This window comes from Erithacus rubecula (genome assembly GCF_903797595.1).
Source record: "Erithacus rubecula genome assembly, chromosome: 1".
NCBI classification, from domain to species: Eukaryota; Metazoa; Chordata; class Aves; order Passeriformes; family Muscicapidae; genus Erithacus; species Erithacus rubecula.
Window position 1 is genome coordinate 64,077,107 of NC_136658.1, and position 15,164 is coordinate 64,092,270.

Genomic DNA, 15,164 nt, shown 5'->3' on the forward strand with positions numbered 1-15,164 from the left:
TGTTTGATGGACTGGCCACTCTCCAAATGAGAAATCAATGACTTGTATTCTGGGTAAAGAAAAGCCAGGATGGTTTATGACTTGTTCTACATACACTGTGGGACAAGCCAAGCTCTGAAGCACACACAGTTGAAGACAGTAAAAGTAACATCCCTTATCCTGTGAAGTCATCAGCAGTATAAGGTACATTCTGTCAAGACTCTTCACAGACAGTGGCCTGCTAGATTTTGGCAATCAGCCTGTAGAAAGACAGATCATGTAGCAGGAAAAAGGGGAGATAACACTGTTGGGCTTCAGGGCTAAGATGGGTAGCTAACTAGATGCAGGCTGGTTTTGTTTCTGGCAAGGAGACTTGCAGAAAAAAATTGCAATGGGTGAAAGGTAATTCTGTCTGCAGGAATAGCACACACCTTTAAAACACTTGTAGTATTATGAAAAAACTGAATTTCGATTTAGCTGTAAAAAGCAATGCCTATATACTTAGTTACTTTAAAAAAAAAAAAAACCCAAACAAAAAAAAAAACAAAGTAAAAAATCTCCCCAGTGAAAAAAACAAAAAAAACCAAAAAAACCCAAACAAACAAACAAACAAAAACGAAAACCCCAAAGCCAAAACAACCAATCCTGAAAATCCTGGTTTGCAGGCTTTACACTATTTGGTATGTCATTGCTACAATCACAAAGGAGCAGACAGAGGGCCACACATTCTGAAAGACTGATCATAATTCTCAAATACATCAAAACCCAACCAAATAAAAGAGGCTAATGAAAGTGTTAAATTATAACAGCAAACTAAAAAAAAAAAAACAACCCAGACATAGGACTTAGTAATATTTTTCCCAGCAAATTGTTTACATGGTTTACAGCAACATGAATAAAATTACTCTTAAGAAAGACACAATAAAAAAAGTTAAAAGGCAAACCCCAATTTCTTGCAATCTTCAGGTTATCCTTCTCCAGTTGTATCCTCAAGCAATGTTTTGATCACTCCTGCTAGGCTGACAGTCTTTAAGAACTTACCACCCCACCCCATTTATAATGGCTCTGGTGAACTCACACCAGTGTCCTAAACCAAAATATCCTTTATTCAGCTCCATGTTTCTATGAGTAAATAACAGCCTGTAGGGATTCAGTGCATCAGCTGCTTAAAAGATAAACCTACCCAGCTTGATGAAAACTCTTCTTCACTTTCCTGTTGAGAGAAAACGGTTACACATTTCTAATAAATGAAGCAGGAACTGTCATTTTTTTGGCAAACTGATAACTAGCTGTAACAGCCGCATTGCCACAAGTTGCTTTTCCAAAGTAATTACCATCAGGCTCCCTGTGGTATGCAGTGTTTAACACATTTCTTCTGTGTTAATGAATGCAAAAGCAGGCAACGCCACTATTAGTAATCGCTTTTTATTCGTAGTCCTCATTTTCCAGATAGGTCACATTAAACACAGCCATTAAACAATAGCGGTTGAGAAAATCCATACAATGTATGCTGCTTTTGTTTGGTTTCTTGTGTCATTCACCAGTCATTGGTGCAACTTTGAGCCATATGGGGAGACAGGGGCTGATAAATGAGAATGCCAACCTGTATCATGCCAACCTGTATCACAATTGGGCCAGAGAAGTCAAAACCTTAATCAGATTTCATTCAATTACACTTCAAGTCAACAAATCTTGATAGCCAAAACTCCCATTTAAATTAATGCAATAATAACTGCTGCCTGATGTCAAAAGAAAGCAATTAAACAATAATGAGTGGCTGTATGTTATGCAAGGCTTCAGACTCCTCCTTGACCTCAGCAATTTCCCTTTCATTTGACAGCAAGCAACATGAAAGCTTGTTTGAATTGTGACTCTTGTTCCACTATGAACAAAGCTTGACTTCTAGGGGTAACTTAGATTGGGAAACCTCTATTCTTAAGTGGTAAATCACAGTTCAGGAGAATCTGTTTCCTCATAAATATGCCAATTAATTAAAAAAAAAAAAAAAAAAAAAGGGAAAAAGAAAGGTCTGATTTTGAGTTCTGATTTGATTGGCCAATTGTATAAGGAACTCCCAGTTGCTGGCTTTTTTAAATTAAAAAAAGATACAGAATGCCTTATTTGCTATTCACAGTGTACAGTACAAATTTATTAGTTGCTCTACTTGCCTCCCTTAATTCCAACTTTCCTTTTATAATCTTGCGACAGATATTTCCTTTCAACCTTATAAAGCATGAGTGTAAAAAATGAGAGAAATAACTCATAAACTTTATCTTTCATTGCTGCCTCTTTCTCCAGTGGTGATAGTAGAGATACCATGGAGAAAAAACACTTTAAATTCTTTTGTGTGCAGTACGTCCTTCACACACAATCACGTTAATTTTGATTGAACCAGCAAGCAAAACTCACATTGTATAAGCTCTGCTGGTTTATTAGTTCATTATGTATCCATTTTAAATTGTGAAATACATTTTTTAACCTGGGATAACCATATACTGGGAGGAGTCTGCCAGAACTCTACAAGGCAGTTGAAAGACAAATTAAATAAAAGCAAAATTTCCTAAACTCTTCTATAAAGCTGTGAGTCATGAATTCTGAATTACATCAGAGTGATAAATAAATAATCACTACTAAATACAGATAATGTGTTAAACAGCTAAAGCTAGTAAATCACTAGTGACAGAGAGCCTTAAGGTAAATTCCTCTTACATTGGCACAGCCCTTTCTCAGAATGTTGTGGTTTTATGTCTTCAGAAACATACAATGAATTGTACAATTGGTTACTCAGTGTTAAAATCATTTATAAAATACACAAATCTCCATCACTTTACATACTGGCTTAGATTTTGCTGAATAATGGATCTCACTGGCAGAGCTAAAGACTTGGTGCACAGACACTGAAGTGATGGGCACCACAGAAATACGTAGAAAAGACTGATCAAACAATAAGAATCCTCTCCACTATGGAATTTCAAGCTATCAAGCTATCAAGCAAAACCAATCTTGGGTCTCCTGGCCGAAAAAAAAAATAAAAAAAAATTATATAACACAGACAACACCACGTTTTAGATACATAAATTGTCCAAAACATGGAGAGTAGCTTGATAAGACATGTACAAGATCCTTCCTTTTGCATGAAATTGTAGATATTTTTTAATAGGTGCTAAAAGCACATTTTGAGAATTGGTGTCTCCCAGAGACAATTCATTGTAGGACTGACTAGCTAAAATAACCATTTAAATCCAATTCCAAAACCAATATAGGATGTTGGGTCAACTATTTTTCTTGAACTGATAAAAAACTATGGCTTGTGGTATTTCAAATTGCCAACCCCTTTTATAAATTTAAATTTAAGAAACCAAATATACAGTTTTTAAAAAATGTGCCATATTGGCATTTGCAGCAGAGTATCTGAAGTATATAAGGGACAAATTCTGAGCTAAACATTTTATTCTTCTGCTTCTTCTTGTACTATGGAAGTTCATTTGTTTTTTTCTAAGTTTCATCTGAAAGTAATTTCGAATTTTTCAAATGCAATAAAAACACTCTTAGGAAACAATAATAAAAAGTAGAAACTATATCAGAAGTTATTCTAAGTTATTCTGCAAATATTATTCAGATCAAGTGAAAACCTGACTAAAAGCACTCCCCAGAACAAGCAGTATTTATCTAGAACTGCAGTAAGCTATTGCACATTCTGAAGAATCAGATAAAATACTGCTCATGCCACACTGGCAGTGACATATTTTTCAGTTCTATAAATTTAATACCAAACTTTTAAAATGGTGGTTGAAGAATTCAATCAAATGTCCTACCTTGAACAGGCTGGCTGAATGTGTTGGGGGGGAAAAAAACCAAAACCCAAGGAGGTTCCAGATGTTGGTTTGAGTATAATTTTTGTTTTTAAACATGAGTTTGCAATAGAAGTTTCTACAAGGACTTGCACATAACCATGACTGATGGATGTATTTGTAGGCTGTTCAGTTAGCTCCATCAGCTCACTCAAACATATTTTGAACAGATTATGTACTGCAGTACTTCGTAGACCATACATTAAACAAGAGACTTTGCTCTGAGGCGCTGCTTCCCATATTCCATGGGGAAAAGGAAGCAGGAAAAAACAAAACTCATAGAGTTCGACAGCTACTGAGGCAACACTTGCCATTTACAATATAAGCCCAAATATTTTTGCAACACAACTATATATTAATTTAATAAAATACACAATATAGCTCTTATACACTCAACAATTTGGCTCATATGCACTGAATCTGCAATAAATCAATAAAAATATGTCATTTGATGTAAACACACTGAATCTTCTTACATTTGCACATTTAAATGACCATGTGATTTTTGTGGATGTCTGACATTTTCACTTTCCTGAGCTATTTTAGTGTCCACAAATGAATAAAAAAGTGTTAATAATGTTAATTTATTTTCTGTATTACCCTTAAGGTAACTCTTTTTTCCCCCCAAACTTTATTTAACTTCCTTTGCTTTTTTTTTTTTAACTCATCGCTAACTATTTATAGCTTTGTTGGACACTAAAATGCTAAATAGATATTAAAATCTTTTTTTTTTTTAAATTTTATCAAGTGAATTAGTTTATGTGTGTGCAGGACAAGATGGTCTATATCATTTTACATTTAACCTTAGTATGATATGTCGTGTTTCATTAATGATGAGGATATGCTTTCTTGAATAATGATCTGGAATGGTTCTTTTTTTTTTTTTTTTTTTTTTTTTTTTTTTTTTTTTTTTTTTCTTTTTTCATATTTGTGGCAGATAACTTTGTACATAAATGGTTACCACAAATGAATGTTAATGTTTGGCGTCACTTGGACTACTACAAGAACTCTTTATAGGACTTTCAGTAGAAGCCTGTGGTGGCTGCTGGAAATTCACCACAGATCAGCATTATTAAACCCTGTTTTTCTTGGGGTTTGTACGTAAACAGTAAAGTCAGCATCAGCTATTGAGGACAGTCTTAAAGTATCAGACGTATTTCCATTCCATCTTTCTCATACCTTCCTATCAGATTGTCAAAATGGCACTGTCTTTCCTTCTTTCATTTTGTTCTTGGTGTACTTGACTCTGTCCTAATGAAAGTTTGGTCAAAATGAAACCAGTGTTATCTGTCAAAAAGAAAGAGCAGTGAAAAGAACATACTTGTGGGCACTTCAGATGTTCACTAAAAGCCTTAAAGCAGCATTGGTCTTCCTTCATTCCTGTAATTCTGTTACAACCAGGAAATTTATTTATTTATTTACTTTCAATCAGCAGAAGAGGAAATGCAACTGCCAGCCTGTCCTTATTTTCCCCCTCACTTTCTGATGGCCACAGGGTCGCTTCCCCGACAGTCCTGCAAGAGCTTGTCTATTTCTCTCACGACCTCCTCGGCATCCACGGACTCCCTGCCTAGATCCCGGGCGGAGCGGTCTAACTGCTCCAGAACAGAGTCCATCTCGCTCGAGTCTCGGCTCACTCGGGAATGCACGTCTGCAAAGGCCCTAGCCATCGGATCTGATGCAATGAAGGAAGCGTCCTTTGACTGTTTACTGGGCGATAGATACTGACTGTCAGTTGACAAGTACTGGCTGCTTGGTTCAGCCAAGGCTCCTGATTTCACTTCACAACCATCCAGTGGTCCTTTTGTTGAGGTGCAAGGCTCGATGCATGTCTTGGTTGGGCTGCTCGATGCTGAGGGAACCTCCTGAAGCAGAGGACTCAGGGCACGTTTGGCTTTTAAGTAAGGTTTAACATTGGCAATGAGAATAGTGTGCTCTCTCTTGTCTTTCCCAAATGTACAAAAAGTCTTTTTCCCAGTGGGATTCACAGTTTCATATGTCTCAGTCTCAACGTTAGCTTCAACTGTGGGTACAAAGACATTTGTGCGATAATCTGCATTCTCAGCCTGACTGGCTGCAGGGAACTGTGGCATCCAACACCTGTCAGAATGACCAAGCACTCTGCATTCATCTGTGCAGTTAACACATTCTTCTTGTTCTGCAAAACAAAGGAGAAAAAGAAAAAACCTCTAATTATAAGTGGATTTATTTAGGCTAATGGATAGGCTATGATCATCACATGATGGGCTTACTTGACATCTGGTTTCTTAATTAAGGAGAAAAAGAAGAAGCTATAATTAAAATATTTCAGAAGGTTTGCATAAACCTGTTAGTTGAGACAATAGATTTATTTAACTCTGTTCTCCACATATTAAAGCATTCACACAGCCCAACGGAAGTATAAAGGGGTCATTAGAGACTCATTCTCAGTGGAATTGAGCTTCATCTGTAAACTAATCTGCTGCAGAAATCTTTTAGGCTTTGTTCTGTAAAACTCATACTAAAAAAGAGTGAACAGTACTTAGGGAACTCAAAAGGAATTATAAGGATTAATTTTTCAAATCAAATAACTGAGCAGTGACTGCCTTTCTGGAAATACAAACACTTCATAAAAATCAGCAAGCTGGTTTTTCTTTTTTTGTCACCTCTATTTCATTTGTAATTGTTATGTTGTGTGACAGTCACAAAATAAAAAGGTTTTCTTAAAAGCCTACTTTTCCTGCTGAGAACAGAGAACTAGACTCTTCCATCAGTATGCATTAAATATAAGCTTGTCAAAAAGTGCATATTGCAATTTTATTAGACATGAGTATGGATCATGTAATCAGTTTTCCCCTTTTTTGTTTTGGTGCAACTAAGTGAAAATGGATTTACTCAATGCATACAGTTTGGAAGAATGACAAATGGTGACACACTATTTGAACAGATGATGTTTTCAGATAGGATTTCTATATCCTTATTTCTTTCAAAGAATATAGTTAAATGAGATTCTTTTGCTACACTTTTAGAACGTAAGTTTTGGTACTTTCTGTTCTACGATTTGAAGAAAACTTTCTGTTTTGAAACCCTTGGCTTGTGTGTCATTTATATTAAATAGGTTACATTTGGGTCAATATTTACTATCTTATAATTGTACTTATAACTCTAACCAAAGTATCAGAAATTAGAAAAATAATAAAGAGGATAAATCCTTTTATCATCTCTAGGTTTCAGTTAACTATACATTGAACTTTAACCATTAATAATTTCTCTTTAAAAAATGGGCAGATGGGTTCAATACTCAATTTTTAAAATTAATTTAGTATTTAAAAATAAATGGAATTCCAGTCAGACGAAAAAACTTGTTAGAATACCTTTAAATATAAGGCTGAAACACACATACAGAGACATGAGAACAAGTCTCCAGAAAAGCAGAACAAACGTGTTGACCCAAAGAAAGGGAGAATTTAAGCAATCATCATCTTTCTAAATATGAAAATAAATTCCTAGTAATCTTATGTCACCACCTGATTAATGGACGATTGCACTGCAGAAACATGAGAAAAGAAACACCAAAGGTGTTCTATGGGAATCCAAGAATGTAAACAGTTTTTCACATTTCTGAAAAGATATGAATAACTAGGACTTAAATTAAACTAAAATTGTACTATGTCACAGTGATCTTAAACTGGGAAAATTTGCTCAGAACTGATACTTGCTAATGATACAATTGTGTGAAAAAGTGTCATTCTGTATATATGCTCCCTTCCTTGAAGACTATAAAATCTAAGTCTGGTGTAAACCCTGAAAAAATACCAAAAGCAAGACAGAATTAGGTACAGGGACAGCAAAACAAAGTGATTGTTGAGGAAAAGGATGTAACATAAAGGCTTTAAAAATAAAATTCATAGAGGTGAGTCAGCCTCAGCTGTGTACCTGGTAAAGTTATGGAACAAATCTTCCTGGAAGACGTATCAAAACATATGGAAAATGGGGAGGTGATTAGACACAGATAAGAAGATTTCATTGAGGACAGATTGTGTTGAATAATCCGATGGTTTTCTACAATGGAGTGAATGCATCAGTGGACAAGGCAAAGTCTTTTGTAAGGCCTTTGCTATGGTCAAATATTGATAAGGCCACAATATTCTTGGTGCTAAATTGGAGATTGATGGATTTGATGATGTACAGTCAAATCAATAAGGTAGTGACTGGATGGTCACATGCACACAGTAGTGGTTAATGGCTCAATGTCCAAGTGGAAACCATAGTGAGAGATGTCACTCCAGAATCCACACTGGGACCAACATTACTTATTATCTGCATAAATGAGACAGACAATGGAACTAACTGTGTGTACCTTAGGATCACAACAAGCTGAGTCATGCATCTGTTTTGCTAGAGGGAAGGAATGCCATCCAGGGGAACTGTGACAGGCTTGAGAGGTGGGGGCCATGTGAGCATCATGAAGTTCAGCAAGTCCAAGTGCAAGGTCCTGCACCTGGGTTGGAGAACTCAAGTATGAATACAGAATGGGGCATGGACAGATTGAGAGCAGAGAAAGATTGGGGTACTGGTGGAGGAAGGTTGGACATGATCCAGCATTGTGTGACCACACTCCAGACAGCCAATTGTGTATTGGGCTGTATAAACTGAAAGAAAGAAGATTTATATTGTACATGAGGAAGAAGCTCTTGGATATGAGAGTAGTGAGACACTGGAACAGATTTCCCAGAGAAATTGTGGATGTCCCATCACTGGAAGGTTTTGAAGTCAGGTTGGACAGGACCTTGAGCAACCTGATCTAGTGATGGACGAGAGATATTTCTAAGTCCTTTCTGACCCAAACTATTCAATGATTCTATGATCTCCAAGAAAATCCACACAGTGGTTTCAGTATTCAATAAAAACTAAAATTATCATGATGAAAAGCAGGAGTAAAATAATACCAGCCTTAGGACTGTAACAAAGTGGCAGAACTGAAAAGATTCTAAGGAAGTTTAAGTTTGTTGTGTTTGACGATACTTCACTTGAGTGAGATGGCATTGGTATGCATAACCGCAGAGACAACATGTGTGTGCCAATTGCTTAATGAAATGGGAGCTGTACAAATGAAGAACATAGCTATACACCTCATTCTACCCATTAGTTCACCTCCACTAAAGTTCTCCATATCTAGTTTTCCAGAGCTTCTACAGCATCAAACAGCTGCTGCTTTAAAACATCCAAGGGAAACTGCTACTCCCTCTCTCTTTATCTCTCTCTCTCATTCCCTCTTGAAAAAAAAAAAAAAAAATCCCCAAACAACCAAACCACCTCCTCCTCCAAAAAAAACCCCACCCAGAAACATAAAACTCCATGAAACAAACCAAATCAATACATTTTTAAAAACACCCTCTTCTTTCTGATCCTTCAGAGTAGATTTGTGGCAAGCTCAGCCTCTAACTATAGAGGTGGACTTATAGAAATAGGAGAAATAGATGCTTTCTTCAAGATTTTCCCTAAAAATATCTCAAGTTATTTTTCTCTTATATGGAATTCATGGCAGTTCTGAATAAAAGCTTTCTGGTACTTTTAAAATATTACCTAAACAAATAATCGGCTTTCCAACTAACTCTTTTATAGGCTTAACTATCTTTTGTATGGATATTTGTAAACAATTTTGTTGCTTTATAACAAAAGACAAAAATAAAACCCTGATGCATGTTAGCTACCATAAAATGCTCAGAATTGCACAATCAATGGACCAGTACTTTTCTCTGCTGCTCTCTTTTCAATTACTCTATCAAAGTAAGATCCCTCTTCCCAAACATCACAGTCTATTTCATTATACCACAAAAATGCCATCTGTAGAAGGAAAACACTTTCTGTCTTTCAGGTTTTAACTATATTATCTTAAAAAACATTATATATATAATTCCCTGCTATGTACATTGACAACACACACACACACACATACATACATACATATATATATATATATATATATATATATAAGAAATATAGAAATAGAAAATTCTATTTTGACACTGACTCCTTTTCTAAAACTTGACCGAACTATTTCTTTAAAAAAAATAAATATTCCCTGAACCAAGGTTGAAACAAACAAGGCTCAGATGAAAAGTAAAGATCAGAGAAGTTCTCAGTCACTGGAAATAAGTACTGTAAACTTTTTCAGTACTGCGCCAAAAACTATGTTTTGAGATTTTCAACACTCATTAGGTTAATTTATTACAACCAAGTTATGTTTGAAGATTTATATTTTTAGCTTTCACACATGTGCATACACATACACTGCTAAGAGGAGGGGCCTTACACAGTGTTTAGATTATTCGTTACTGCCAACAAAAATACAAAGTTTACTGGAAATCTGTAAGTAAAAGAGACATATCATATAGCACATATATGTTATGAATATATTTCATGCTCTATCTTCTTTCCTCTTCTCATTTCTTGTATTTGTTAAACCCATTTTTATACTTCCATTCCTATTCACTGTATTGACTAATTTTCCATTTCTGCTCCCTGGACACGGCAGCAGTGACTGAACTAAATATGAAGCCAAAAAACAACAAAAAACCCCACGGAATTACCTTGAATTGAAACCCACCTGCATTGCATGGGCTTTGTTGCACTAGCCCTGAGAATCACTTTCTTTTCATTTCACTCTTTTATGTCACATCATAGGGAATGGATTTTGAGTATTGATTATCATACATTATAAGATGCTTGTCTCACCATTGGCCTGTAATTTTGACTGCTACTGCTAGCACACGGTGAAGAAAATCAAACAGGGATTTTTGTACTAGTAGCAGAAAGTGAACTATCACCACCAAGGGCCAAATTAGTACATATGAAAAAGTAGAATCAATTTAAAGGTAAATATATAAATATCTATATGTAAAATAGGTTGTATGCTGTGCTGTACAGCAAGATGTGCTGGCAGAGTGATATGCACCATCGGTCTTTATCTCTGTACTTGTCTCCCTCCTGTTGAAAATAAACCCTTAACAGTGCATGTGTGTACAATAAACAGAAGCAGTCTAGAGGTTTTCCTAATTCTCTGGAGCTTTAAGGGTAAACAGTCAGAAGTGCTTTATGCACTTAGGGGAGAACATACACTAAAATAGAACTGCTAAATTATCAGTCGCAGAAAGAAAAGGAAACAAGAAATCTGTAAACAACAGTCGCCTAGATAGGAAATGTATTCTGGATGGAAATTTAAAGATGGAGTAGGATGAAAGTTAATTGGCAACATATAAAATGTAATGCAAGGTATGTATTTTGGAGCAGCAGAAGACATATCTTACATATTTTATCCTATTATCAGAGGAGTTATATTTAACATCTGCCTTCCACAGCAAGCTAAAAGAAAAAGATTTTTTTATTATTATATCTACAATTTCCTACACTTTCTTTATAAATATTGTGAACAGTATTAATTATGAGTACTGATTTTACTCTAAATATATTGCACAATGAAGTTAATTAATTAATGCTTTAGATAGCTGGCTCTTTCAATGGCTAAAATGGATATCTTATTTTTACTCGCTAATTATATGAAATTTGCATAATGATAACAAAGAAGAAGCTCAATAATTTTCTTTTTTTTTAACAGTGACTTGGAGGAAAAATCAAGTCAATAAATGCAATGTTTTCTGTAATTTTACTGGTTCCTAATTATTTAAATTATACATACATACAAAAAAGCAGAAAAACAAATGGAAGGTAAACATCAGCCTGCAAAAATTTCCAAGAAATATTTATGTACTCTACTTATAGGATACACTTATATTCTGTATTGAAGTACTCCATACAATTTAATACTAAATGTCCAGATTCCCACATATGGGAAATCAGACTATAAATACATCTACAAACACATATAAACATAAGCTTTTATATATACATATTTGTGTAAATAAATGAATTTATGCATATTTACACAGGCCTGGATATATAAATAGGCATAGACTTAGACCTACAGTTAGATCTAAGCCATCCTATTTCTCATAAAACCTGTAAATTATTTTGTCAAATTTTATCTAGATTTAAACAAAGCAGACAGAGTTCAGATCATTATAATTTATAAGATTTGAATGGATAGTCATTCAAGCACATTCTTTCTTAAGAACTTTTTACTCACAAAATATTTAAAAATGTAGCTTTTTATTACCATTTGTTCATTGATAAAGACTAAATAAGAATATGACTAGGTAAGTACATGAATAAAACTAAATATATTTAAATACCAGTAACTTTTGTTATTTTTAATTGTCCTAGGAAAGTCTATCTTTCAGTTATCCTTTTTACTCTTTCAACTGAGGAAGTCTAGTTTTTACTATTGCATGAACACCTTTAGCTAACTATTTTTCAAATTCCATTCTATAATTGTGGAAGATACAATAAGATTTAATTGTCAGGGATGCCTCGTAGGTTGATTCCATTGACTGGAATGACTATCAGCTAACAGGTCCAAATAAAAAATAAATCAGAGTATCCATTTCAAAGCATACGCTGCCTTCTTTTGGAAAGCAGGCAGTTTCACAATATCTTCACTCTTGAAATGCTCTATTCTCCATTGCATTACAGAGAATAGTAAATCACATCTTTGATGACCCTTTTTCACATTACAAAGATCTGTCTATGAATGCATACATGGAGTTCACACTGACATGAAGGAGTTTGAGTCCATTCACCCTTGATGTTGTGAATTCGTGTTCATTACTGAAAATATTTATATGAAACAAAGTGTAAAATTCTCTGCAGTTTGTATTTCTCTGGGCTAAGCACAAACTCAGTATTCTTTACTCTGAGGGTGGTGAGGCACTGGAACAGGCTGTCCCATTCCTAGAAGTGTCCAAGGCCAGGCTGGATGGGGCTTTGAGCAGCCTGTTTAATGGCAGGTGTCCCTGCCCATGACAGGATGATTGGAATTAGATGATCTTTAAGATCCCTCCCAATTCAAATCATTCTATGATTTTATTTAAAAAACCTCCGCCAACACCAGTACTTGTTTTAGACTAATGAAATAATATTATGCTTCATATTTTAATACCTTAAATAGATATGAAAGATCTGTATTTTCTGTACATATGTGTAAGCAGATGGACAATAAATGCCACATAGTATCTAACAGAAAATGTAATTAACTCTGCTTTTCAGAACTTCAGTAATTCCTAAAATATGACCATAAAACCTCACAGAACTTGCATGAAATGGTGAGTCACCTTTTTTCCTTTTTTTTTTTTTTTTTTTTTTTTTTACTTTGAGACAGGCATTTGGCTTTACTAAAGAACTGGAAAAGCTATAAGTAGATATTTATTACAGGAAACGAATAATGTGTGCTTTGGCATGTCCTAAACACCGGGTCTATATGACATTTCTATTGAGAACAATCAGCTAAAGCACTACCTCTGTGGTTGGATTTCAGTTTAATTACAATTGATTTTGACATAAATGAGCAGAGATAAACAAATACTTCTATACTTCTCTTGCTGTCTCCTATCTGAGTATTTATATTGCCTTGTCTGTTTAAAGGCTCCTTTCAGTCAGGCAAAGCAATTATATAGCTCAGATTAGCAAAATGCCTGGCAGTAAAATGAGAGTGGACTGCCACATTTTTAAACCTCTTTGATCTCATGTTTTTCTCCTGTTATTATAAATACAGGTTTTTGAGGTCTGTAATCCTTACACAGTTTCCCACAGGTGGTGTTGGGTTTTTGTTTAGTTGGTTTTGTTTGCTTGTTTTGTGGACACGGGATAAAGACAATATATATTTTCTATTGTTATGACATAAAATACTTCAAAAGCCATAAAAACATGATGGCCTGTGGATTTAATTCTAGTTCACATTTGTCCCAGACAATAAATATTGGAGGAATATTTCAGGATTACAGGCAACACTATGGAAAATTAAAACATTTCTTATAGAAGCATGCTCTAATCAAATGCTTATAATTTAATGTCAATCACATATTTTTATTTAAAAACAATATAAGAGAAAGAAAATATTTGTGTTACCTGAAAATTTTCCATCCTCACAGCGGGCTGGTCCACAGATCCCAACAATGGGTCTTTGGCCTCTGCTTTGCTGTTCTGGAGGCAAATCAGACCTGTGAGTCACAGACAGGGATAGGCTCTGCTTCCAAAATTCACAACAATGTCAAAACTTCTGCAGCAGAAAAACAGCTTCTACCTGTGGCCCAGACACAGCTCACAGACCTTGAATTTTTTCACTACTTTTTTCAGTGGTTCAAACACACAATTTTATAGTTGGCAGTGAACCGAAAATGTCTAACTAGCAAAAAGTATGTCTTGTTTCTTCCTAAAAGAGGAGGAATAAGAAAATGGATACCCAGTCTTGATTTCCAGTCTTTGCCTATAAGTTGACTGGCCCTGGCTCTAATTTGCAGTGTAAAGACCATACAACAGCCATGAAATAGAAATTTTGGTCTCTTCCCCATTCCACATAAGAAAGTCTCCTAGAAAAGGGCTGCAGGTAGCAAATATACAAGGGTTAGCTGTGCCAGCCCTGGACTTAACTGAGAGGGTACAGGGAAACTTCAGCAATATGTCAAACTGGTAGTTTTAAACTGTAAGTCTTTGTTGTAGAACCCCAAGCTGTTTCCTGAGAAAGAAGGAAAACTAAACTGCAGTGCTTAAGAGAAGAGAACAGCCTCATGAATCTTTTAGAAAGCACATTTTTAATATAGCACATTATCACTCTTGATCAAGGCAGTGACAAAGATACTACAGTGGGATTGTTTAAGCACCAGCATCTACAAAAGCAATGACTCTTAAATCTGAAACCTAACTGAATTTGTCTAATCATTTGCACAATTTGCATGATATTCACATTCTTTCTACTAACTTTATTGTGAGCTAGTCTTAATTATAGTATCAATGATTTCCATATTTAATTTGCAGCATTTAGTAAGTGCTGCATATTGTAGTGTGGCAATGCTTATAATCTAGTCATTAACAAGGACAATTGTGAGCTCGCCTATACAAATATTAACAGATTGTATAGTTAGAGACAAAAGGTAATAAGTGATTATGACAAACAAAAGCAATGAATGGGAAGAAAAGACAACATTAATGAAAATATAATCATGCTGTTAACATTTCCTAAAAATACCAATATAAAAGCTTCATAATTTAAAGGAGCTATCTCCATCTGTCAGACCATCAAGCCATCAGAGATGAGCTATATGTTACACCACTGAACCTTCCTTACCAGCTGCCAATTATCTCAGTGTACAAATCTTTAATTAGAAGGTACCAAGCTTTTCTCTTTGCAAGCTTGCCTCAAATTTGGATATGACAACTTGTTTACAAGTCAGATATTGACTG

At 35.0% G+C, this 15,164-nt stretch overlaps 1 protein-coding gene across 1 annotated transcript in view; it reads right to left on the reverse strand.

Moving 5' to 3' along the window:
- Window positions 1-4,726: 4,726 nt before the first annotated feature.
- Window positions 4,727-15,164, reverse strand: part of PCDH17 (protocadherin 17) — an 86,947-nt gene continuing 76,509 nt past the window's right edge. Inside the window, 2 exon segments of the mRNA XM_079310373.1 lie at window positions 4,727-5,988; window positions 13,833-13,907. Of these exon segments, the coding sequence (XP_079166499.1) occupies window positions 5,306-5,988; window positions 13,833-13,907 (758 nt within the window). The 3' untranslated portion in view covers window positions 4,727-5,305.